At 46.2% G+C, this 27356-nt stretch overlaps 2 protein-coding genes across 2 annotated transcripts in view; one reads left to right on the top strand and one right to left on the bottom strand.

The window, feature by feature from the left end:
• The window catches only part of ABCG5 (ATP binding cassette subfamily G member 5), a 59915-nt gene extending 36032 nt beyond the window's left edge, over positions 1–23883 (bottom strand). Inside the window, exon 1 of the mRNA XM_073672041.1 lies at positions 23616–23883. Coding sequence (XP_073528142.1) covers positions 23616–23704 — 89 coding nt within the window. The 5' untranslated portion in view covers positions 23705–23883. The remainder of the gene's footprint in view (positions 1–23615) is intronic.
• Positions 23731–27356, top strand: part of ABCG8 (ATP binding cassette subfamily G member 8) — a 32303-nt gene continuing 28677 nt past the window's right edge. Inside the window, exon 1 of the mRNA XM_073672040.1 lies at positions 23731–24130. Within this exon, the coding sequence (XP_073528141.1) occupies positions 24071–24130 (60 nt within the window). The 5' untranslated portion in view covers positions 23731–24070. The remainder of the gene's footprint in view (positions 24131–27356) is intronic.

Consider the following 27356-nt stretch of genomic DNA (forward strand, 5'->3'; position numbering starts at 1 on the left):
TACAGTATGAGACCCTACACACAATATGAGCTGCCACATAATCCTCCTATACACAGCGGGAGGCCGCACGGTGCCATCTATACACAGCAGGAGGCCGCACGTAGCCATCTATACACAGCAGGAGGCCGCACGTAGCCATCTATACACAGCGGGAGGCCACACGTAGCCAGCATAGGAGCTCTGCTCAGGAGGAGTGGAAGAAGTAGCAGGGCCCAGTAAGAGAGGCCCAGGAGGACAGACAGAGAGGACGGAAGCAGAGGGAAGGCTCCAGGAAGAACAGAGGGGATCCCAGGGGCACGGCGAGTGTGGATGACACCCGTGCTCCTGAATCTACACGGACGTGGAGGGATCAGGCCGCAGAGGGGACCGGCCCTCTAAACTAGTGGAGAACAATCAGGCGCAGCTAGATAACCAGAGGCTACAGTACTTTCAAGGTGCAGCTGCCCACTACCACAATTACATCTCCAAAAAGGTGGCCGCATAGGGTTCAGGGGACTGCACGTCGACCGACAAGACCCGAGGCTACTGGCGTGGGACACTGATTGTGAGACGCAGGGCAGGAGGGAGAGAGCCAGCGCAGGAAGACGACCGAGGAAGGAACATAGAACAGCTTCCCGTTTAAGTACTCCTAAAATACTTGAGAGCTGCTGAACCCCTTCCTTGGTGAACGCAGGACGACGTGGGTGGTTATAAGCTGCCAGTTGTAACCAGGAGCAGTGTGATAACTGTGAGTAAAACCTTGAAGACTGCACCCCAAGGTGTCCTTGAATAATTGCTGCGCCATCACCAGCCCTGCACTACACAGCACCAGCAATGTCTACCTCATAACATCACTACTTCCTGCCCTGGGGCTTAGCTCTGCCTGTGGAGAGCTGAACCAACTCTGCTGCATCACCACCAGCTCCAGAGGATCTGCACAGCATCGGCGGTTCCATATAGCCGCATACCACAGGTGGCGTCACGAATATTATCTATAAAAACTTCATTCCCCTTTTACTTTATTCCCCTTTAATTGACCGCCCTGGGTCACAGACCGGGTCACTGCCACCGTGACATCCCCCAGCACAGACTGGCCCGGCTACCAAGTACCCCACTGCCCAGGGGGCGCGTCATATACCGCACGGCGCCCCTCAGATACAGCGGGAGGCCACACGTAGCCATTTATACACAGCAGGGGGCCGCACATAGCCATCTATACACAGCGGGAGGCAGCACGGCGCCATCTATACACAGCAGGGGCCGCACGTAGCCATCTATACACAGCGGGAGGCCGCACGGTGCCATCTATACACAGCAGGAGGCCGCACGTAGCCATCTATACACAGCGGGAGGCCGAATGTAGCCATCTATACATAGTGGGAGGCAGCAAGGCACCATCTATACACAGCAGGAGGCCGCACGTAGCCATCTATACACAGCGGGAGGCCGCACGTAGCCATCTATACACAGCAGGGGGCCACACGTAGCCATCTATACACAACAGGAGGCAGCACCACGCTGTCTATACACAGCGGGAGGCCGCACGGCGCCATCTATACACAGCAGGAGGCCGCATGTAGCCATCTATACACAGTGGGAGGCCGCACGTATCCATCTATACACAGCAGGAGGCCGCACGTAGCCATCTATACACAGCGGGAGGCCGCACGTAGCCATCTATACACAGCGGGAGGCCGCACGGCCCCCCCCAGATACAGCTGGAGGCCGCACGGCACCATCTATACACAGTGGGAGGCCGCACGTAGCCATCTATACACAGTGGGAGGCCGCACGTAGCTATCTATACACAGCGGGAAGCCGCACGGCGCCCCTCCAGAGACAGTGGGAGGCCGCACGCAGTCATGCACACACACAAACATTTACAGACATATACATACACGCATAAACACATTTGAAACACAAAAATACATATAAACAGACATCACACAATGATATCTGCCTGCACACACACACACACACACACACTCACACACACTCACTATCCCCCGGCTCAACTCCAGTCGTCCAGCTCCTCTCCAGTGCAGCAGTGCAGGGCGCACACTCCGTGACGTCATGCTAGCAGACACAGCCGCGCACAGGACCGTGTCTCCTAGATGTGACGCGGCCGGGCCAACACACAGGAAAGTTAACAGATGCAGTGCTGGCCCGGCCGAAGAAGAAGCAGCGGCCGTGCGCAGCTGCTGGGGGCCCACATATTATAATGAAGGCAATCTGGACATGGGCCCCCCTGGAGCCCCGGGTGGTAGTCCAGATTGCCCTCATTATAATCCGCCTATGCCTGTATGGCCTATAGTAGAGGTCTGACTGCAGAGAAAAGAACTTTCATCAATTCTTTGTTCCACAGGCTTGGAGTCCCCCGGAAAGAATTGATTAAAGTGCAATCCCCCCCTATCTGCTTATTATTCCCCCAAATCCCCGCCTCTCTGCTTAATTATCATATCCCTCCCTCTCCCCTGCACGTCACAGGACCCTGTGACGTGCACTGTGCTCCCTTCAGGGCATGCGCAAAGTGCCGTTCACATAGAGCTCACAGTGCGCGCTTTGCTTCATCCCGGCCCCGTTTCTCAGTGCTCTACGCCGCAGGGTTCTATTGCGCAGGTGCCGCGGAGTCATTGTCACTTTCCGGCACCTGCGTAATATAAGTGACTCGCCCCCTGGGCCATGGGGCACTCGGATCCGGGCAGTAGGGGAACGATGGGAGTAGTAGTGGCAACCCGGTTCCGTGGCTCAGGGTGGTCAGGCCAGTGGTAGTCCGTTATGTGCTGATGATTATGTCCGACTACGCCACCCGTGGATTGCGGTTATTAGGAACCGCCGCTGCATGCAGACCGCTGGGGCTGATGAGGTGTGCAGCTAGGGTAGTGTGACTCCCCACGGGAAGAGTGCGGCCCCAGGGCAGTATAATGGATGTTGGGAGTGATGGTAGTGAGAGTCCCAGTGCTGATAGTGCTGAAGGAGCAAGGAGCACGCAGACAACAGGTTGCAGTCCAGGGTCTTTACTAGAACAGGTAAACTGACCCACAAACAGTCCCAGCTAGGAGGGGACCTGGATGTCTGAGAGCAACGGGGAAATTGGCCCTGGTCAGGGTGAGGGTGTAGGCCTACCGTGCTTTCTGCGCTCCTTCTGGCTATCTCCTCGTTATAGGGTAACAGCCCACGTTTCCGAGCTTTCCGTGTATTCTCGCCTGTATGGCCTGCGACGTGGGTTCCTTTCTGCTCCCAGCCTTGTACGGCTTTGCTGGTCCCTTCTGTTGTGGCAGGGCCTTCAGGCTTCTTAGGCCAAGGAATATACAGTCCCCTGCGGACTGGTTATCTGCTGGGGGATGTGGAATCCTCCCAGTCTCAGACACCAAAGTCTGGTAAATTAAGTCTGTTATCTGCCAAGACAGGCTCTCTTCGCCTCTTGTCTCTGGCTTGTGGCTCTCCTCCTGCCACACTTCCTCTTAGGGTGCAATACAACTGTCCCTCTCTGCTCTAGGACCTGAATCCTGAGACAGGTCGTCCAGCTCTCTCTAACCCTGCCCCCAGCACCAGCTTTTATAGGGGCAGCCTGCTCCCCCTACTGGCCTGAGACAGGAGGCATTGCATGCTAATGTTCCCCTGACTAGAGAACCTCCCCCTTGCTCTCAGACACAGCTTTATTACATTTTGTGGCATCCAGGCCAGGGTGACACATTCCCCCCTAGTGAAATTTAGTACTCCGGGACTAAACAGCAAACAAAGACAATATACATGACTATCAAACATTAACAGGAAAGTGACGCACAGATTGAGTTCTTAAGGTCACAGTGTGGTCTGTGACCGGGTGTCCATATCACCAACACAACGGGGAGCCTTAACCAGGTGGGGGTCTGTCCTACCCCAAGTCCTTTACAGTCTTAGTTCATTCCTGGGTTAGGCTCCGAACGCAGTCCATACAAAGTCCCGGTTATAAAAAGTCCATAACCTTTGAGTCCTTACGGTAGCTGCAAGAAACTGAAACACAGAATTACCAAACAAGCATGTAACTTGGCAAACAATTCAACATTTGGCAACAGGGTTATTTACAATCTTAGCGCGCTCTATATTTTCCAGCGAGCGGGTATCTGCCCCTTTGTGCTCCTGGTTGACCTACGTAGCCCACTGTCTGGTGGTGGACCAACCTGGCTTTCCCCACTAGCGTTAGGGGTACAGCTACCAGCTGGGTGTACAGGTAGGGCAGGCAGCTGTCTGCGGGTCCTTTGGCTTACCGCAGGCATAGCAGGCTCACTGTCAGCAGAGGGTCGACTCTCCTGGGCTGCTGGTTCAGGCTCTTCTGCCTCTGGAACTGCTTGCTCCTCTTCACCTTCCGGCTCTGGTGCAGGTTGTTGCGCAGTCGGTTGCAGGAAATGCAGGACAGGTACCACTATGGCATCATTTATGCGAGTCCAGGACTGAGGGAACTCTCCGAGAACGGTGCTGATCATTTCTTCCTTGTCCTCTGCGGGTTCAAGGTCACTCTGATCCTCTTCTGCACTATGGATTTGTTCGGGGCATCTTTTGAGGTGGTCTCTGGAGACGGTGCTAGTGGTTTCTCCTTCGTCCTTGGTGATCACGCACACCTTTGGGTTGTCGTGATCAGACTGCAGTACGGTGTAGGGTTCCCTTTCCCACTTGTCGTCCAACTTATGTAGCCTTCTCTTCCGCTTCAGGACTTGCTCACCAGGTTCTAGGGGACCAGCAGGGGCGTGTTGGTTGAAGAGTTTTTCTTGCCTCTCTCTCACCTGGGCCAGGCTCTTCTCCACACTCTCCTGTACCTTCTTGTACTGCAGTTGCCTTTCCGTATCCCAGTCTGCATCCGGGGAGGTGTCCTCAGATGTTAGGACTCCCATCTCCAGGTCTACGGGCAGCTTACCTGGTCTGGCTCGCATCAGGTAAGCCGGGGTGCAGTTGGTAGCATTCACCGGGATATGATCTGACATGGAGAAGGACCTGGGCGTCTTGGTTAATAGCAAATTAATTTGGAGTGCCCAGTGTCAGGCAGCAGCTGTGAAGGCAAATAGAGTCATGGCATGCATCAGAAGAGGAATAGGGGCATATGATGAGAACATTGTTCTTCCTCTGTATAAAGCGCTGGTAAGGCCGCACTTAGAATATTGTGCACAGTTCTGGGCTCCGGTGCTCAGGAAAGTCATATTGGAGCTAGAGAGGGTACAAAGGAGGGCGACTAAGGTAATAAAGGGAATGGAGGGACTAGAATACCCAGAGAGGTTGTCAAAATTAGGCCTATTTACGTTGGAAAAGAGAAGGCTTAGGGGAGACCTCATAAACATGTATAAATACATCAGGGGGCAGTACAGAGCTCTCTCCCATGACCTGTTTATACCAAGGATGGTGACAAAGACGAGGGGGCACAATATGCGTCTGGAGGAAAGGAGGTTCCTACACCAGCATAGAAGGGGATTCTTTACGGTCAGAGCCGTGAGACTCTGGAACTCTCTGGGAGAGGAAGTGGTGATGTCCAACTCACTTAATGAGTTCAAGAGAGGCCTGGACACCTTTCTTGAGAACAATAAAATTACATCTTATGCTTAGTGATAGTTAATTAATCCAGGGATTTAATCTTTCTGCCAGATTAGTGTCGGGAAGTGAATTTTTCCTCAATGATGTAAATTGGCCCATACTGCAAGTTTTTTTTTTTACTTCCCCTGGATCAACGCTGCGGAATAGCTGCAGTGCACAAGAAATAGGCTGAACTGGATGGACGCTTGTCTTTTTTCGGCCTTATAAACTATGTAACTATGTAACTATGATTATATAAGTCTATCAGGTCCGGCAGTTTTTCTGGCCACAGGCTGCGTTCCTCCAGGGGCAACGTCTTCAGGAGATCAATAACTATATTGTTCATCTTCTCACACATCCCGTTGGTTTGAGGGTGGTAAGGCATTGTCCGAATCTTCTTACAGCCATAGAGGTTGCAGAACTCCTGGAAGATTTCAGCCTCGAACGCTGGACCCTGGTCTGTCAGGACCTGTTCCGGATACCCGTGTGGATGGCAGAAGTATTGCTGGAAGGCTCTGGCCGCTGTTTGGGCTGTCAAGTCCTTTACCGGGACCACCACTAGAAAACGGGAATAGTGGTCCTCGATTGTCAGGGCATAGATGTATCCTGACCGGCTGGGAGCCAATTTGACATGGTCCAGAGCTACCAGCTCAAGAGGCTGCTTGGTGACGATGGGCCTCAAGGGTGTCTTCTGGCTGGCACGGTCCTTCCTCCTTAGGTGACAAGAGCCACAGTCTCTGCACCATTTTTCTACAGCTCCTCTCATGCCGACCCAAAAGAACCTTCCTCTTAGCAGGAACTCCAGTTTCTTCCAACCGAAGTGTCCCGCTCTGTCTTGGTAAGCCCCCAGGACCATAGCTGCATCCCGCCTTGGGACCACGACTTGCCAGGTCAGCTCGTGCGTCCGGTGGTTGACAATCCTTCTGCACAACTTGCCTTCGTAGAGGAACAGCTTGCTCTTCTCTTTCCATAGCTGCTTGGCTTCGTCTGGAGCATCCGGATCTATGCGGGCATCTTCCTGGGTCAGCAGATCTTTCACCAGGCGGATGGCTGGGTCACTATCTTGGGTCTCGGCCCAGCTGTGGTGAGGTAGGGGATTGATCATCACGGTTGTTAGATCCTCCTCCTTCACGCGGTGGGAGTATTGAGCAGCTCCATACCGGTGAAACACGGGGAGTTCTACCTCCTCCAGCTCTTCTGGGTCTTCGTCACCTTCAGGTAAGTGAGGCATCCTCGATAGGGCGTCAGCGTTGGCATTGGTTTTGCCGGCCCGGTACTTGATCACGAAGTCATAGTTGGAGAGACGGGCTATCCACCGCTGTTCTAGGGCACCAAGTCTTGCATTGTCTAGGTGTGTTAACGGGTTGTTGTCCGTGTACACCGTGAACTTTGCAGAGGCCAGGTAATGCTTGAAGCGTTCCGTCACGGCCCACACCACCGCCAAGAATTCTAGCTTGAAGGAGCTGTAATTCTCCGGGTTCCTCTCGGTGGGTCTCAGCTTCCGGCTGGCGTACGCGATCACCCTTTCTCTGCCCTGTTGGTTTTGGGACAGTACGGCTCCCAGTCCCACATTACTGGCGTCTGTGTGGAGAATGAAAGGCTGGCCATAATCAGGGTAGGCCAGGATCTCGTCCCCTGTGAGGGCCATCTTTAGTTGGCGGAAAGACTCCTCTTCCGGTTTATCCCACTTGAAGGGCGGCTTTTGGCTCCTGGACTTAGACTGTCCGATTAGGAGGTCCTGCATAGGTGCTGCCATCCTAGTGAACCCGGGGATGAACCTTCGGTAGTAGCCTACCAATCCGAGAAACTGTCTCACCTCTTTGATGTTCGAGGGGCTTGGCCAGCTCTTGATTGCCGTGACCTTGTCAGGGTCGGGGGCCACTCCTTCCGCGCTTACCACGTGCCCTAAGTACTGGACCTTTGGTTTCAGCAGGTGACACTTTGATGGTTTCACCTTCAGGCCATAGCCTGCCAGGGCTTCGAACACCTCGGCCAGGTGATTTAGATGGTCCTCGTAGGTTTTTGAATAGACGATCACGTCGTCCAGGTAAAGGAGGACCGTCTCGAAGTTTCGGTGCCCTAGACAGCATTCCATCAGCCGCTGGAAGGTCCCTGGTGCGTTGCAGAGCCCGAAAGGCATACAGTTGAACTCGCTCAGTCCCATCGGGGTGGTGAAGGCGGTCTTCTCCTTGTCAGCCTCTGCCACAGGAACCTGTCAGTACCCGCTAGTAAGGTCCAAAGTAGAAAAGAAGTTAGCTGATTTTAGTGCGGCTAAAGACTCTTCTATTCTAGGCAGCGGATATGCATCTTTGTGGGTGATACGGTTGACTTGTCTATAGTCCACGCACATTCTCATAGTGCCGTCTTTCTTTTTTACCAGAACCAGGGGGGCTGCCCAGGGGCTACAGCTATCTCTAATGACCCCAGCTTCTTTCATTTCCCTCAGCATACCCTTGGCGTTCTGATAATGTGCAGGGGGTACAGGTCTGTGTCTTTCTTTTATCGGTGGGTGGCTCCCTGTGGGGATGTGGTGTTCTATCCCCTTTACTCTGCCGAAGTCTAGCGGGTGCTTACTAAAGACTCTCTCGTACTCCTGTACCACCCGGTAAACTCCTTGTTTTTGGTGCAGGGGAGTGGAGTCAGCACCCACATGGAGTTTCTGGCACCAGTCCTCCTTTTGTTTCTGGGAGCCATTACCCTCCGCCTGAGGAGATGGAGGCTAGGGTTCCACGGCCTTGATAGCTTTGTGTTCGACCACAAACAACTTGGCGAGTGTAGCGTACCTGGGTAAGTGTACCTCCCCCTCCCCAATGTTGAGGATGCGGACGGGCACCCTCCCATGACGGACATCAACCACCCCCGGGCTGTCAAAATGGTGGGCCTGCTGTCTGAGTACACGGGTTCTACCATGGCTTGGTAGTCTCTACCTCTCAACCTTGACTTCTCCAAAGCGTTTGATACCGTGCCACACAAAAGGTTGGTATATAAAATGAGAATGCTTGGTCTGGGGGATAATGTGTGCAAGTGGGTAAATAGCTGGCTGAGTGATAGAAAGCAGAGGGTGGTTATCAATGGAGTAAGCTCAGGGTGTGTCAGGGTTACTAGCGGGGTGCCTCAAGGGTCTGTCTTGGGCCCTATATTATTTAATATATTTATTAATGATCTAGTGGAAGGGTTGCATAGTAAAATAGCAATATTTACAGATGATACTAAACTTTGTAAAGTAGTTAATACAGATGAGGATAGGGCACAGCTACAGGAGGATTTAGATAAATTGGGGAGCTGGGCCAAAAAATGGCAAATGGGGTTCAATGCCGATAAATGTAAGGTCATGCACATGGGAAAGAAAAACAGCAGTCACCCATACATATTAAATGGGAAACCGTTGGGGAAATCTGACATGGAGAAGGACCTGGGCGTCTTGGTTAATAGCAAATTAAATTGGAGTGCCCAGTGTCAGGCAGCAGCTGTGAAGGCAAATAGAGTCATGGCATGCATCAGAAGAGGAATAGGGGCATATGATGAGAACATTGTTCTTCCTCTGTATAAAGCGCTGGTAAGGCCGCACTTAGAATATTGTGCACAGTTCTGGGCTCCGGTGCTCAGGAAAGACATATTGGAGCTAGAGAGGGTACAAAGGAGGGCGACTAAGGTAATAAAGGGAATGGAGGGACTAGAATACCCAGAGAGGTTGTCAAAATTAGGCCTATTTATGTTGGAAAAGAGAAGGCTTAGGGGAGACCTCATAAACATGTATAAATACATCAGGGGGCAGTACAGAGATCTCTCCCATGACCTGTTTATACCAAGGATGGTGACAAAGACGAGGGGGCACACTATGCGTCTGGAGGAAAGGAGGTTCCTGCACCAGCATAGAAGGGGATTCTTTACGGTCAGAGCCGTGAGACTCTGGAACTCTCTGGGAGAGGAAGTGGTGATGTCCAACTCACTTAATGAGTTCAAGAGAGGCCTGGATGCCTTTCTTGAGAACAATAAAATTACATCTTATGCTTAGTTAATTAATCCAGGGATTCAATCTGACTGCCAGATTGGTGTCGGGAAGTGAATTTTTCCTCAATGATGTAAATTGGCCTATACCGCATGTTTTTTTTTTGCCTTCCCCTGGATCAACGCTGCGAATAGCTGCAGTGCACAAGAAATAGGCTGAACGCTTGTCTTTTTTCGGCCTTATAAACTATGCAACCCGATTGCAGTCCGACACCAGATCATCATTTCACTTTTGGGAGGCATGGAAATGGGGAATGGGTCACTCAGTCTTACGCTACCGATCTCACCACCAGACAGTTCTACCTGCAGCCGTCTCATCAGGGCTTTTATCTCCTTGTTGAGGACTCTCTGTTGGCTGGAACTAGCATTCACCGCCACCTGTTGTAAGATTACAATTACCTCTGAAAGACAATTTTCAATCACGTTAGTACCCACAGTTATTTTAGGGTGACTTTCACGACGGTCAATGTCCACAATAATCACTCCCTGTGCCGGCAGTTCAACTTTACCAATTTTAATGGTCATCTCCTTGAACCCCATCTGCGGCACGGGTAAGCCATTACTGGCGATGATGCTCAAGTTACTGTCTGGATACCGTGTGATATCAGCATCTGTCCAATACTGCTTAAAAAGTACATAAGGGATAGTGGTTACTTGTGACCCAGTATCCAGCAAGGTGCTCATGGGGATAACGTCCAGCACCACGGGTAAAACCGGGCGCCCCCCAACGTACTTATCACGCCAGTTATAAGGGCCTGGTGATCTTATGCCTGGGGATTGGCCCTCTGCCCCAGGTTGGACCCGTTTAAATTACAGTACCTGGAAATGTGTCCGGGCTGGTTGCATCAACGGCAAATGGGATGGCCATCCTCTGCGTAGCGGTCTGTGGGCCTCCCTCGGAACGACGGGATCCTCCTCTGTCGACGCCACGGGACATCCTCCGGACTTGAAGCCAGCTCGATGGGTCTTGACGGGTCCACTTGTAACGCCTGGACGGTCCTGGTCAACGCCGCGACGCTCCTGGTCAGCTCCTGGACTTGGTGGTGCAGATCTTTCGACGGGGCTTGGTTCAGGGCCTGTGCATCAGCCCCCACGGAGTCCATAGAGGAGGGCGCCGCCTCCTGGTGGTAGGTGAGAGCAGGGCGCCGGGGGTTTATAGCGCCACTTGTTGCGGATTCGCGGAGCACCCTTATGGCCCTGTCCTTGAATTGGGCTAAGGTCAGATCATGGTTCTGAAAGAACATGAGGCACAGCTGGGTCCTGTGGGCGCTAGACAGCAGACCTTCTATGAACTGTTCTGTTAGGAGCTTATCCGAATCCTGCACGCTGCCTGGGTCAGCTTGTTGGATGGCCCTCAGGGCTTCCTGCAAGTTTAGGGCATAGTCTCTGATGCTGTCCTGTGCCCGCTGCTTACATCCATAGAACCTCATTTTAATCTCAGCGGAGGTACGTGTGTCAAAGGTACATCGCAGCCGGGCCAGAATACCCTTCACGGTCCTTTTCTCCTCAGTGGGCCATGATTTTACCTCCCTTTGGGCTGCGCCAGTTAACTGCCCTGTTAGTATGCTGACCTTCTGTTCCTCTGTCAGGCGGTAGACTTGGAACAACCTGTACAGCCTTTCCTTAAAGTCAGTTAGGGCATGGGGCTCCCCTGAGTACTTGGGCAGCCAGGCCGCTCTAGGGATGTAGGGCAGGGAAAAGGGCATCACCGCTGCTGCAGCTGCGTTGGTGGTAGTGGGCGCCTCTGTGTCCGACATCTTCCTCCCCCCTAGTTAAGCGTGGCCAACCTTCCGACGATCCTCTTCTGTAGGCCGCGGCTCCGCTGCTGCTGCTCTGGACGAGGACCTTGCGTCGCGTCCTGATGACGTCAGCGTCGCTCTCTCTCCCTTCCAGGACTTTGCGCAGCATCGGTGCGTGGGGCAGAGCTTCGGATCTCGCGCGCTTTCGGCGTCCACGCCCCTCTTCTTCCCGTGCGGCGTCCCGAAGATGGCGTCCGATGGCGGGAAGCGGCTGCGGATGGCGGGAAGACGGCAGATGATGGCGGGAAACCTCCCAAGATGGCGTCCGACGGCGGGAAACTTCGCCACAGGTAAGTACAAAAGTCTCTTTCAGGCACGCAGTACCCGGTGGTTGCGGGCACGAAATCCTGCCGACTACGCCAAAGCTGACTCGCCCCCTGGGCCGTGGGGCACTCGGATCCGGGCAGTAGGGGAACGATGAGAGTAGTAGTGGCAACCCGGTTCCGTGGCTCAGGGTGGTCAGGCCAGTGGTAGTCCGTTATGTGCTGATGATTATGTCCGACTACGCCACCCGTGGATTGCGGTTATTAGGAACCGCCGCTGCATGCAGACCGCTGGGGCTGATGAGGTGTGCAGCTAGGGTAGTGTGACTCCCCACGGGAAGAGTGCGGCCCCAGGGCAGTATAATGGATGTTGGGAGTGATGGTAGTGAGAGTCCCAGTGCTGATAGTGCTGAAGGAGCAAGGAGCACGCAGACAACAGGTTGCAGTCCAGGGTCTTTACTAGAACAGGTAAACTGACCCATAAACAGTCCCGGCTAGGAGGGGACCTGGATGTCTGAGAGCAACGGGGAAATTGGCCCTGGTCAGGGTGAGGGTGTAGGCCTACCGTGCTTTCTGCGCTCCTTCTGGCTATCTCCTCTTTATAGGGTAACAGCCCACGTTTCCGAGCTTTCCGTGTATTCTCGCCTGTATGGCCTGCGACGTGGGTTCCTTTCTGCTCCCAGCCTTGTACGGCTTTGCTGGTCCCTTCTGTTGTGGCAGGGCCTTCAGGCTTCTTAGGCCAAGGAATATACAGTCCCCTGCGGACTGGTTCTCTGCTGGGGGATGTGGAATCCTCCCAGCCTCAGACACCAAAGTCTGGTAAATTAAGTCTGTTATCTGCCAAGACAGGCTCTCTTCGCCTCTTGTCTCTGGCTTGTGGCTCTCCTACTGCCACACTTCCTCTTAGGGTGCAATACAACTGTCCCTCTCTGCTCTGGGACCTGAATCCTGAGACAGGTCGTCCAGCTCTCTCTAACCCTGCCCCCAGCACCAGCTTTTATAGGGGCAGCCTGCTCCCCCTACTGGCCTGAGACAGGAGGCATTGCATGCTAATGTTCCCCTGACTAGAGAACCTCCCCCTTGCTCTCAGACACAGCTTTATTACATTTTGTGGCATCCAGGCCAGGGTGACACAGAAGCCTGCGACGCAGAGCACAGATAGACAGGGCTGGAATGAAGCAAAGTGCGCTCTATGTTAGCTCTATGTGAGCTCTATGTGAGCGGCACTTTGCACATGCTCGGAAGTCAGGGAGCACCGTGCACGTCACAGGGCCCTGTGACGTGCAGGGGAGGGGGGGATATGACGCCAAGCCTGTGGAAAAAAGAATTCATTAAAGTGCTTTTCTCTGCAATCAGACCTCTGCTATAGGCCATACAGGTATGTATAGATTTACTTTTCTATACCCTGTATGGCCATAGTAGAGGTCTGATATCGCCCAGGAGGTGACACATTCCCTTTAATATATTGCAGTCATCATATTATATAGCACTGTGTTCTTACGATTGCTCATTTTGCCTTTCTACCCAGTTAATTCTTCTCTTTTGTTCTGCGCTATGTAGAAACAGGGAGTCTCTTGTTCCTGCATTTATCATTTTCCTCTTCAACTTCTGACCCAGCTGCTCCCTCCTTCCCCTGCCAGTGCCTTTTCCAGTGATGACTCATGCAGAGAAAATTGACCTCCTGTTTCTACATAGAGTTTAGAAGGATTCTTAGTCAGTTTTTAATCATGTGATGCCATAAACCTAATGGAAACAGAAGAATTAGCTGGGTAGAAAGGCAAAATGAGCAATTGTAAGTACACAGTGCTATATAATATGATGACTGCAGTATATTAAGAGGATAAACACTTTAATGGGAGGAGGAGTGTTTCTTTAAGTGTATAAATATATTCTGTTTAGTAGCAATAATGTAGTTTAATATTCATATATTAATGTTCACATATCTCTCAGGAAACTCAGAGTGTGGTCGTATCTGCTTCTTTGTAAGCTGGGATCAATATCATATGTATCCAATTTGTTTCCATATCATTTTTTGCAAAATTCAATAGTCAAATATAAATTGCAGAGAAAAATAACAGAATAAAGTCCAACATTTTGCCAATAGCTGGATGATGTGTTGGGAAACTACTGTACTATGTAAACTTATTTTGCAGGATGAGGCCATACTCAGGGCATGTGGGAACAGTGTATATGTCTATTTTACCCGGACACAGGCTTAAGGCTTAATACTGGATGTCAGTGTCACATCCATACAAACAAAGCAGAGATCAGAGTTCAGTTTATACACAGTTTTGTTGCAACCTAGAGATATAGATAGAAAGAACTCTGACCCCAGATGACACAAAGATAAAGTGTGAAACATTGGATACATAGTAAAATAATCATACAGTAAAGTACAAGAATGATCCTGTAGAATGGATTTGCTCAAATATATATACAGTTAGGTCCATATATATTTGGACAGAGACAACATTTTTCTAATTTTGGTTCTAGACATTACCACAATGAATTTTAAACAAAACAATTCAGATGCAGTTGAAGTTCAGACTTTCAGCTTTCATTTGAGGGTATCCACATTAAAATTGGATGAAGGGTTTAGGGGTTTCAGCTCCTTAACATGTGCCACCCTGTTTTTAAAAAATGTTGCCTCTGTCCAAATATATATGGACCTAACTGTGTATATATATATATATATATATATATATATATATATATATATATATATATATATTTTTTTTTTTCACAGTGTAAGCCAATGAGATTTTGATGAGTTTTTTCAGGCTGCATATTTTTGATGCTTCTGAAACGCAGCGTCTTATAGTTTTATTAATATGGATGAGACTTATAGAAATTTCGTGCCCACCATTTTGTTTTACACAGCGTAAACCGACCTGCGATGCATATTTCAAATCCGCAACATGTTAATTTCTTTTAACTGTCCGCTGAGTTTTATGTGCCGATTTTTCCCATAGACTTGCATTAGATTCGGAAAATTTGCAAGTCAAAAAAACATATATGCGTTTTTAGTGCACACGTAAAATGCATGCAATCCGCACATGACTGTATCAATAAAGTTTTGTCAAAGCCAAATACCAGAAAGTATGACATGACATACTAAAAAGAGACAAAAGCCACAGCGTAAAAAAAAAAAAAAAAACATTTAAAAAAATGCACTAAAAACGCAATTTTAAAAAAACATGCAATTAACCTAATTTTTCTGATAGGTGCAGAAATGCTGCAGAAATTCTGCAACATTATAAACTCACCAAATACTCATCAACAATGAGCTTTTGGTAAGTTTTTGATGTGCCGTGAAGCTGAAAATTAGTTTATGGTTAGGCCTATTGCTAGAATTAGGGTTAGGGCTAGAATAATAAATTCATATAATTACGTTAAAAGAAACCCTAAATTTTAATTTAAAAAATAATAATTTCCGCAAGAGCAGAAAAAAACTAGAAGGTTAAATGGTAATCTAGAATTATTATCAATTATTGAATCAATATTTTCTTAAAATAGAATAAATGCACTTGGGTGATAATGGGATTCAATACTGGACTGGTGGAGGGGGCTCAGGAAGTGCTAAAAGTTCCCCAGTATGGTGGCACAAAAACAATTACCTTGCCCCAGGCAATAGCAACTGATGCTACGCCACTGACAGACATAAAATATGCATGTACATAATACATGTGCATATACCAGTACATATTACACACATGTATATATAACATATGCACACACGTATGTCATGACATTTGTTCAGATGACCTAAATATTATTTTGCTTTCCTCTTTTCACATTCATAGTTTTTAACACACATAACATTTTTTATTTTTAAATAAGTTTCACTATATGAGATCTTGTTTTTTTTGCGATATGAGATCTAGAACTATTAGGTGCCATTAAGACAAATAAGTATGTAAGTGTAATTGTATTAGCTTTTGTTTTGGGCTTAATGGAGAAAAAAAAGCAAACTATTTTTTTACTGTAATTTATTGATTACCATAAATAATGTGTTGACTGCATTATATGAGTGGTTGCTATTACAGGCATACCAAATATGTCCATCATGCTATCTTCAGACTTGTGAAATTTATGTTTAAAATATGTATACAGTATGTGATTTTTATGTTTTTTTTGTTATTTTAAGGGAAATAAAATCTCTAACTTTTATTATATCCATACTATGCAACTATATAGAGACGTATCTCTATGTACCAGTACAATATGCTTGTAAAGAAGAAGAAAACCAATTAGCTCATTAGGCAGATAAAATTCCCCTATACTTAGCAGTGCAGCTTGTGGCTCACTATTAAAGTTTCTGCCTGTCATTCTACAGGTTATGAGAATACATAAAGGCATCGACTGAGTATAGAGAGATACTGAGTGCCCTTCCCCCAATGTCCTGAGTCAGAAGGAGGAGAGCACACACAGGAGTGTCCGGAGTGACAAACGACACAAATGAGTTGCAGTACAATCAGCATAAGCGTTGCCACTGATCTTCCACATTGGGCCCTTTCCCTAAATGGCCTAGTGCAGTTGAAGCTCTGAGTTGTTCCCCTATTAATGTTCAGCTGTATAATGTCCCGCAAGGGAGGGGACCCAATGTAAAAGAGGCAATGCTTATACTGATTGTACTGCAACTTAGTTATGTTGTTTGTCACTCAAGAAAAAGCCAAGGGATGTGTATTAAATTAAGCTTGACTACACGGATACTCATAAAGCATATAAGCGTATTAACTTTGGCTAGCGACATAATGGTATAAGTCCCTCCATCAGAATACAAATGGCGCTGATGTGCGCATTCGCACTAGTCCCAGCATCTTCTTGCACCTGCAAAGGTCTCAACATGTTGCCGGCGCATGTCCTTGACTAGTGTTGAGCCACCCCCGTAGTGTTCGGGTTCGGTTCGGTTCGTCGAACACCGGGATGTTCGAGGAACTGTTCGTCGAACTGTTCGTCGAACACCTTAGAACACCGTCGAACACCGTTAAAACCAATGGCAGGCAAACAAAAACACATAGGAACACATAGAAAACACCTTCAAAGGTGTCCAAAAGCTCACAAACTGCTCAGAAGACGCTTTCTTTAAAAAAGCCGGCCGGCAATTCAACAGCGGCATACACCGGTACCCGACAATTTAGACATGAAGGAATAGAGCATCACACATAGATTAGATAGATAGAAACATGTCAGCCACATATATACGAAGTACAGTGACAGTGTTGCTTACTGTAATTGTCATTTAGTGTAAAGGATTTATCAAAAAAAATAATAGTGTTTTCATGCACCGTCTCTTTAAAAAAGCCGGCCGGCAATTCAGCATCTGTACCCAACAATTTATAACAGACAGAATAGAGCTTCACACATAGATTAGATAGATAGAAACATGTCAGTCACATATATATGAAGTACAGTGACAGTGTTGCTTACTGTACTTGTCATTTAGTGTAAAGGATTTATTAAAAAATATAATAGTGTTTTCGTGCACCGTCTCTTTAAAAAAGCCGGCCGGCAATTCAGCAGCGGTACCCGACAATTTATAACAGACAGAATAGAGCTTCACACATAGATTAGATAGATAGAAACATGTCAGTCACATATATATGAAGTACTGTGACAGTGTTGCTTACTGTACTTGTCATTTACTGCAAAGGATTTATTAAAAAAAATAATAGTGTTTTCATGCACCGTCTCTTTAAAAAAGCCGGCTGGCAATTCAGCATCTGTACCCGACAATTTAGAATAGAAGGAATAGAGAATCACACATAGATTAGATAGATAGAAACATGTCAGCCACATATATACGAAGTACAGTGACAGTGTTGCTTACTGTAATTGTCATTTAGTGTAAAGGATTTATCAAAAAAAATAATAGTGTTTTCATGCACCGTCTCTTTAAAAAAGCCGGCCGGCAATTCAGCATCTGTACCCGACAATTTATAACAGACAGAATAGAGCTTCACACATAGATTAGATAGATAGAAACATGTCAGTCACATATATAATAAGTACAGTGATAGTGTTGGTTACTGTACTTGTCATTTAGTATTAAAATAAAGGATTTATTATTAAAAAAAATTGGCGTGGGGTTCCCCGTAATTTTAGTCTCTAGCGGAGGTTAAGCAGACAGCTGGGGCAGATGTTTGAAGCCTGGGAAGGGGGTAATACCCACGGAGCTTCCCAGGCTACTAATATCAGCCCCCAGCTGAATACCTAGCCTTTACTAGCTATTAAAATGGAGGACCCCCCCCAAAAAAAATGACGTGGGGTCCCCCCTAATTTAATAGCTAGCAAAGGCTAGGCAGACAGCTGGGGGCTGATATTAATAGCCCAGGAAGGGAGCCATGAATATTGGCCCCCTCCCAGGCTAGAAACACCAGCCGTCAGCCGCCCCAGAAATGGCGCATCCATAGGATGCGCCAATTCTGGCACTTAGCCTCGCTCTTCCACGCTGCCCTGGTGCGGTGGCAGGGGGTAATAGGGTTGGGGTTGATGTCAGCTTATAATGCCAGCTGACATCAAGCCCAGGTTAGTAATGGAGAGGCGTCTATAAGACACCCCCATTACTAACCCCATAGTCAAAGTTAAAAAAAAACCACAAACACCCAGAATAAAGTCCTTTAATTGAAATAAAGACACAATTCTTTATTGTTCTAAATTAAACCATACTTACCATCACGCCCATTCCAGCTGAAGCCAACGATCTCCTGCAATAAAAGAAAAATAATAAAGCAACCTCATCCTTACCTTTCCATGGTTCCCAGGACGGCTCCAGCTCTGCTACATCGAGATGACAGGCTGGACCGCAGCAGAACGCTGCCATCCAGCCTGTCATCCCGCAGACACTGAGAAGCGCAGGCATGCTTGCGCTCCTCAGTGTCTGACTGTGACGGCATCCAGATGAGCCGACAATGAACTCGGCTCACCTCATGTACGTCACTGACAGCGTGGGAAAATTCTCCTGCACTCAGCGCTTCAGCGTGAGAATTTTCCCACGCTGTCAATGACGTGCATGAGGTGAGCCGAGTTCATTGGACATGACCTCGGCTCATCTGGATGCCGTCACAGCCAGACACTGAGTAGCGCAAGCATGCCTGCGCTTCTCAGTGTCTGCGGGATGACAGGCTGGATGGCAGCGTTCTGCTGCGGTCCAGCCTGTCATCTCGATGTAGCAGAGCTGAAGCTGTCCTGGGAACCATGGAAAGGTAAGGATGATGTTGCTTTATTATTTTACTTTTATTGCAGGAGATCATTGGCTTCAGCTGGAATGGGCGTGACGGTAAGTATGGTTTAATTTAGAACAATAAAGAATTGTGTGTTTATTTCAATTAAAAGACTTTTTTCTGGGTGTTTGTGTTTTTTTTAAATACTTTACTAGAAATTCATGGTGGTCATGTCTAATATTGGCGTGACCCCATGAATTTCGGGCTTAGGGCCAGCTGATAATGCCAAGCTGGCCTTAACCCCTTTATTACCCAGTGAGCCACCGCACCAGGGCCCTGGATGAGTTGGGTACAGCGCCAGAAGATGGCGCTTCTATGAACGCGTCATTTTCCGGGGCGGCTGCGGACTGCAATTTGCAGCGGGTGGGGCCCAGAAAGCTTGGGCCTCCCTGCGCTGCAGATTCCAGCCCCCAGCTGCCTAGTTGTACCTGGCTGGACACAAAAATAGGGCGAAGCTCCACGTATTTTTTTTTTAAATTCATGAAATTCATGGAATAATTAAGATAAAAAGGGCTTCCCTATATTGTTGTGTCCGGCTAGGTACAAATAGGCAGCTGGTGGTTGGGAGCAGCCCGTTCCTGCCTGCTGTACCTGACTGGACACAAATATAGTGCGAAGCCCCACATCAATTTTTTTTTCATTATTTCATGAATTTCCTGAAATAATTGAAAAAAAATTGACGTGGGGCTTCGCCCTATATTTGTGTCCAGTCAGGTACAGCAGGCAGGAACTGGCTGCACCCAACCACCAGCTGCCTATTTGTACCTGGCCAGACACAACAATATAGGGAAGCCCTTTTTTAAAAAAATTATTTCATGAAATAATTAAAAAAAAATTGACGTGGGGCTTCGCACTATATTTGTGTCCAGCCAGGTACAGCAGGCAGGGACGGGCTGCCCCCAACCACCAGCTGCCTATTTGTACCTGGTTGGACACAACAATATAGGGAAGCCCTTTTTCTCTTAATTATTCCATGAATTTCATGAAATAATTTAAAAATAAAATGCGTGGGGCTTCGCCCTATTTTTGTGCCCAGCCAGGTACAACTAGGCAGCTGGGAGCTGGAATCCGCAGCGCAGGGAGGCCCAAGCTTTCTGGGCCCCACCCGCTGCAAATTGCAGTCCGCAGCCGCCCCAGAAAATGGCGCGTTCATAGAAGCGCCATCTTCTGGCACTGTACCCAACTCATCCAGGGCCCTGGTGCGGTGGCTCACTGGGTAATAAAGGGGTTAAGGCCAGCTTGGCATTATCAGCTGGCCCTAAGCCCGAAATTCATGGGGTCACGCCAATATTAGACATGACCACCATGAATTTCTAGTAAAGTATTTAAAAAAACACAACACCCAGAATAAAGTCCTTTAATTGAAATAAACACACAATCCTTTAATGTTCTAAATTAAACCATACTTACCATCACGCCCATTCCAGCTGAAGCCAACGATCTCCTGCAATAAAAGTAAAATAATAAAGCAACCTCATCCTTACGTTTCCATGGCTCCCACGACAGCTTCAGCTCTGCTACATCGAGATGACAGGCTGGACCGCAGCAGAAAGCTGCCATCCAGCCTGTCATCCCGCGGGCACTGAGAAGCGCAGGCATGCTTGCGCTCCTCAGTGTCTCGCTGTGACGGCATAAAGATGAGACAAGTTCATGTCCAATGAACTCGGCGCACCTCATGCACGTCACTGACAGCGTGGGAAAATTCTCACGCTGAAGCGCTGAGTGCAGGAGAATTTTCCCACGCTGTCAGTGACGTGCATGAGGTGAGCTCATTCATGTCCAATGATCTCAGCTCACCTCATGCACGTCACTGACAGTGTGGGAAAATTCTCCTGCACTCAGCGCTACAGCGTGAGAATTCTCCCACGCTGTCAGTGACGTGCATGAGGTGAGCTCATTCATGTCCAATGAACTCAGCTGACCTCATGTACGTCACTGACAGCGTGGGAGAATTCTCACGCTGAAGTGCTGAGTGCAGGAGAATTCTCCCACGCTGTCAGTGACGTGCATGAGGTGAGCCGAGTTCATTGGACATGACCTCGGCTCATCTTTATGCCGTCACAGCTAGACACTGCAGAGCGCAAGCAAGCCTGCGCTTCTCAGTGTCTGCGGGATGACAGGCTGGATGGCAGCGTTCTGCTGCGGTCCAGCCTGTCATCTCGATGTAGCAGAGCTGAAGCTGTCGTGGGAACCATGGAAAGGTAAGGATGAGGTTGCTTTATTATTTTTCTTTTATTGCAGGAGATCGTTGGCTTCAGCTGGAATGGGCGTGATGGTAAGTATGGTTTAATTTAGAACAATAAAGAATTGTGTCTTTATTTCAATTAAAGGACTTTATTCTGGGTGTTTGTGTTTTTTTTAACTTTGACTATGAGGTTAGTAATGGGGGTGTCTTATAGACGCCTCTCCATTACTAACCTGGGCTTGATGTCAGCTGGCATTATAAGCTGACATCAACCCCAACCCTATTACCCCCTGCCACCGCACCAGGGCAGCGTGGAAGAGCGAGTCTAAGTGCCAGAGTTGGCGGATCCTATGAATGCGCCATTTCTGGGGCGGCTGACGGCTGGTGTTTCTAGCCTGGGAGGGGGCCAATATTCATGGCTCCCTTCCTGGGCTATTAATATCAGCCCCCAGCTGTCTGTCTAGCCTTTGCTAGCTATTAAATTAGGGGGGACCCCACGTCATTTTTTTGGGGGGGTCCCCCATTTTAATAGCTAGTAAAAGCTAGGTATTCAGCTGGGGGCTGATATTAGTAGCCTGGGAAGCTCCGTGGGTATTACCCCCTTCCCAGGCTTCAAACATCTGCCCCAGCTGTCTGCTTAACCTCCGCTAGAGCCTAAAATTAAGGGGAACCCCACGCCAATTTTTTTAATAATAAATCCTTTATTTTAATACTAAATGACAAGTACAGTAACCAACACTGTCACTGTACTTCATATATATGTGACTGACATGTTTCTATCTATCTAATCTATGTGTGATTCTCTATTCCTTCTATTCTAAATTGTCGGGTACCGCTGCTGAATTGCCGGCCGGCTTTTTTAAAGAGACGGTGCATGAAAACACTATTATTTTTTTTAATAAATCCTTTACACTAAATGACAAGTACAGTAAGCAACACTGTCACTGTACTTCATATATATGTGACTGACATGTTTCTATCTATCTAATCTATGTGTGAAGCTCTATTCTGTCTGTTATAAATTGTCGGGTACCGCTGCTGAATTGCCGGCCGGCTTTTTTAAAGAGACGGTGCATGAAAACACTATTATTTTTTTTGATAAATCCTTTACGCTAAATGACAAGTACAGTAATCAACACTGTCACTGTACTTCATATATATGTGACTGACATGTTTCTATCTATCTAATCTATGTGTGAAGCTCTATTCTTTCGGTTCTAAATTGTCGGGTACCGGTGTATGCCGCTGCTGAATTGCCGCTTTTCATGTTTCACTGTTGGCACTGTTCCCATCGATTTGGGCAATCACTGTAATGCCACAACCACCATGGCTGTGGCATTACAGTGAGTGGCAGACAATCCCTGCATGATTGGTGCTCTAAATAGCGCCAGACATGCAGGACACGCTTTTGGTGCACGAACAGTTATCGAACATAACCTCGAACAGCCGAATTTTTTGCAAATCGTTCGGGTTCGTCGAACAACTCGAACACCGCCCAAAACAGCTCGAATTTGAGATTGGCGAACAGTTCTAGTCGAACACCGCTCATCTCTATCCTTGACATCATGTAGACATTTTCTCCTGACATGAGCAAGTCATGAGCTCCAGAACAGGATGCACCTGCGACGTGGGACTGGCACGTCATACACCATCTGATTGGTTTAAGACTGAGGTTTTTGTAATATATAAGGCATGCAGGAGAGGACATTACATACACTGCCCTTGAGAAAGCACCTAATGCGAAACGCGCGTTGGGGCTCTTTTGGTGATCCCCATACTATATTTATTATGGGTAAAGCAGTGATTATATCTGTTTAAGATACTTTTGTATGTTTGTGTCCCTTTTTACATGTATCAGCATTATGCTGTGGATATATACGAGAGCCTATTGCAACTAATATACATGTATCTGTGGATAATACTCTTTCTGGGGTCCATCCTCTTTTTTGCTTGATCTTCTTTTGAAACCCTATTTTTTGTCATATGTATATTATTTTTAACAGTATTTTAAATAAAATTATTTTGTATTTTAGATGTGTAAGTGACTTTGTGAATACCTTTGTATGTAATTTAAGCTTGTAGTGTAAATGGAGTTTACTACATCATCGGTATAAATTTTCATGCAGAAAATGTTGCACCCTGCTGAATCAATCACTACGCTCTTAAAAAATAAATCCAAATGGCACTTTTGCACTTGTCCAGCCTAGATTACCTGGCAATTTTAAGCCGGACCTAAAACAGATTTTGCTTCTGTAATCCAGGGACAGACAGATAATTCTTTTTACTATTTCATGCAGCCATTGAAAAGAATAGTCTATAATGTCCTAAAATGATGTCCTGAATTCATCATCCTCATCATCTAAGCTGCCATTTTACTGATCCCAAGTTCACATTTTGCAATCATGGTTCAATTTTTAAAAACATATTTTTATTGTTATTATTTTATATTTTTCCCTTATTTTAAGAAATTCCATGTATAAGCAGACATGTTTAGTTTTCAGCATAGCCCCCAAATTTATATTTTTGGTTTATGGTAGCAAGTATACGCAAGTCATTAATGACAGAACGATATATAACGCCCTCTACCTATTCATCCCATACAATTTTAACCCCTTACCTGACAGTATAGCAGATATTGCTCACACTTATGCTGCAGTTGGATCCCTTTTCGGCAATCATTGTACTTGTATCTTCGCCGTCATTCATCGTTCTTTAGTGGCCGATTTTCCTTTAGACAGTTCTAGACTAGACTTGAGTATTAATAGTCCATGTACGGTTGTGTATGTGCGTAGTGTCCTCCCCTGCAGTAACCTTTATCTTCTATGGACTGAGCTGGCTGGGAAGTGTTGTGGTGTTATCTGATAATACTTTAGACTTACACAGGATCGAAATAGAGCAATTTATTAGGAGAGGGTGTGTTTGACTATAATAGAGCGGATGATCTGCTAGTGTCTACCTGTGCGGCTGTCAGAGCAAAGAGGTTCTGCAGAGGAAGCTGAGCAGACTTTCTGAAGACCATATTACTGCAGACTTGGATATTGTAGACTGCATGTCACATTACCAGGATCCAAGATGGATGAGAGCGGTGGCATCGAGTTACTGAAAAGACAAAGGCGATTTCCTTCTATAAAAGTAAGAACATAATGATCGGTATATAATAAATGGTTCGTTACACATTATAGGGTCGGTCATTGATACCAAGCATAAATTATACAGAATTATTTTGGATAGTGTAAAATGGGGAAATATGTTACTGATGTAATGGGTATTTAATATTATTATTATTATTATTATTATTAATAAACTGGATGTGACACCAATGGATTATTATTATTACTAATAATAATAATAATAATCATCATCATATTTAATCCCTTGACAACACAGCCGGTTTATTATTATTATTATTATTATTATTATTATTATTATTATTAATAATAATATATTTAATCCCTTGGCATCACAGCCGGTTTATTATTAATTATTATTATTATTATTAATAATAATAATAATAATAATAATAATATAATATTTAATCCTTTGACATCACAGATGGTTTATTATTATTATTATTATTATTATTATTATTAATAATAATAATAATATTATATTTAATCCCTTGGCTTCACAGCCGGATTATTATTATTATTATTAATAATAATAATAATAATAATAATAATATATTTAATCCATTGGCATCACAGCCGGTTTATTATTATTGTTAATAATAATAATAATAATATAATATTTAATCCCTTGGCATCACAAACGGTTTTAACCCTTTACAACAGACCATTTTTTTATTCACTTTTGTTGCATTGCAGAAGACATAACTTTTTTATAATGTTTTGGCAACATAGTCACGAGAACACAGTTTATTTTTGTATGTTTAAGTTTTTACGTTATTCACCGTTCTGCCTAAATAAACTTTATTCGGTGGATCAGCACGAATATGGTGATGCCAAGTTTATATATTTTTATTTTATATATTTTAGTTTTTATTACTTTTGTACTATTTATACATTCTTTTTTTTTTTAAATTGTTTTTGGAGGTGCCTTTTTCTGATATCCATGTTTCAAAATTTTCCGTCAGTGGAGCTGCATAAAGCATTATGTTCGCATCGCATAAGATATAGTTTTCATTGGTGCAATTTTGTCATAAAAGTAACTTTTTTATCACTTTTTATTAACTCTTTGGGAGGTAAAAAGAACAAAAAAACAGCAATTCTATATTTTTTTAAACATCATTTAGTAAAATTGTCATATTATTTTCATTCTGTGGGTCGATCTCATCGCTCTAATACCAAGTTTATATACTGTAGGTTTTTATGTTTTGCTACATTTGCAAAAGAAATTACTTTAAAAAATATATTTTTCTTTTTGGTTACTGTATATTATTTTTTTTCCATAGACGGAGCTATATGAAGACTTAGTTTTTTGTGGGACAAGCTGTAGGTTGATACCCATATTATAACCTTTTATGTTTTACTATTTTTTAACAAGATAATCACTTTAAAAAAAATAAATCACCTTTTTAGTGTGATTGTATAGTAAGAGCCCTAAAACTGCACGAAGGCTTTTTTTGTGTAATGAGGTGACTTTTTTATTGGTACCACTTTAGGGTTCATGCAACTTTTTTGACCACTTTTTATTTAATTTTTGAGCCAAGATTAACAAAAATGGCAATTATGGTTTTTAATATTTTCTTTAACTGCATTCACCTTATGGGATGGAAATTGATTCAGTTTTATTGGGTTGTTATGACTTTGATGATACCAAATATATGAGATTTTTGGGGAGGTTGATTTTTTTTTTTACTGATGAAATATTTTTATTATTAAAACTGTGATTTTCATTTAAAGTTTTACTTTTTTTTTATAACATTTAAAAAATGTTTCTTCTTTTTCTTTTTACAGTAGTTACTAGTCTCACTAAGGGACTTGGACCTGAGATCCTTTGATCGCATTGATAATACACTGTACTACTTGTGTACTACAGTGCATTATCTTCCTTGTCAGTATGTGAATGACAGATAGCCAATCAGTCCCTGCCCCCAGCGAGATCTGATTGGCTGAGGGAGACCCATCGGCACCCCAGGATCAGGCTGTGGAGGTGCTCATTGACTGACAAAGGGATCGATCTCATATTGTTAAATTCTTCACAGTAGTGACAGCAGCATATGAGGGGTTAAAGTGCTGAGATCGGCACTAAGTCTGGTCTTGGCATTCGCACTAGGACTGTGGCTGTGTGTAACAGCCGGCTCCTGCTGTCTATAGCACGGGCACAAGTCCCGTTCCATCCAAGAGACGTAACTGTATGCCCGATTACAGGAAATTACAGTATCTGCAATCTGGACACACAGTTACATCCATTTGTGGGACGGGGTTAATTATTATTATTACTGTTATCATTATATAACATAGACATTTACATTATATCGTTATTATATTTATAGCATGCTAATAGTTGTATAAACATCACATTCTGATCTTAGAACCTGACAAGTATAAGAATGCAGAAGGCGGAAACAGCACGTCCTGAGTTCATGACATGAAAACTTCCTCACTCTTAAAGAAGACTTACTTCAGGAACTGCAGAGTGATTTCTACATTTATGTGCTCTACCGGCTGCAGAACCTCATAATACACCCCTCAGCTGCTGCAGAACCTCATAATACACACCTCAGCTGCTGCAGAACATCACAAAACACATAGTAGCTGCTACCGAACATCATCATACACACTTCAGTTACTGCAGAACATCATCATACATACTTCAGCTGCTGCATAACTTCATAATACATATGTAGCGCCCCGAGGGCTCGGCCGCTACAGGGGTATTGCACCTCTGCCAGAGGTGTGATATTCCACTCCCGGGTAAGGATGGAGTGTGGACCAGGGCTCAGTTAGCTGCATGCAGCACACACACCCCATTTCCCAGGGACAGCTCAACGGTGCTCCCACTAGACAGAAGTGCAGGCACGACCGACCATGTCCCTGCTGGAGTGGGGAGGGGGGCGGAACACCCAGTGCTGTAGGGGCAGATAGGGGGCGGTTCCTGAGCGTAGGAAGGAGCCCATTGGTTGCTGGTCACCTGGGCTCATGGCTAGAAGGAGGTATAAAAGGTGGGCACCATCTTAGATCTAGGTTCAGTCTGTGAGGAGAGGAGAACTGACAGGGAGCAGCAGCTCAGGCTGAGTGCTGCTCCAGAGGCAGGCCTAGGGAAGAGGCCAGGGCCTGAGAGGAGAAGGAGAAGTGGGCCTAGAGAAGAGGCCGAGGAGGAGGTGAAGGGGAGCTGAGATTCTAGCTCATCTCAGCTCCAAGAGAAAGGAACAGGAGCAGAAAGGAACTGCAAAGAA

The sequence above is a fragment of the Phyllobates terribilis genome, unplaced genomic scaffold (genome assembly GCF_046119375.1).
Source record: "Phyllobates terribilis strain yellow unplaced genomic scaffold, ASM4611937v1 Scaffold_3__8_contigs__length_932513732, whole genome shotgun sequence".
Lineage (NCBI taxonomy): Eukaryota > Metazoa > Chordata > Amphibia > Anura > Dendrobatidae > Phyllobates > Phyllobates terribilis.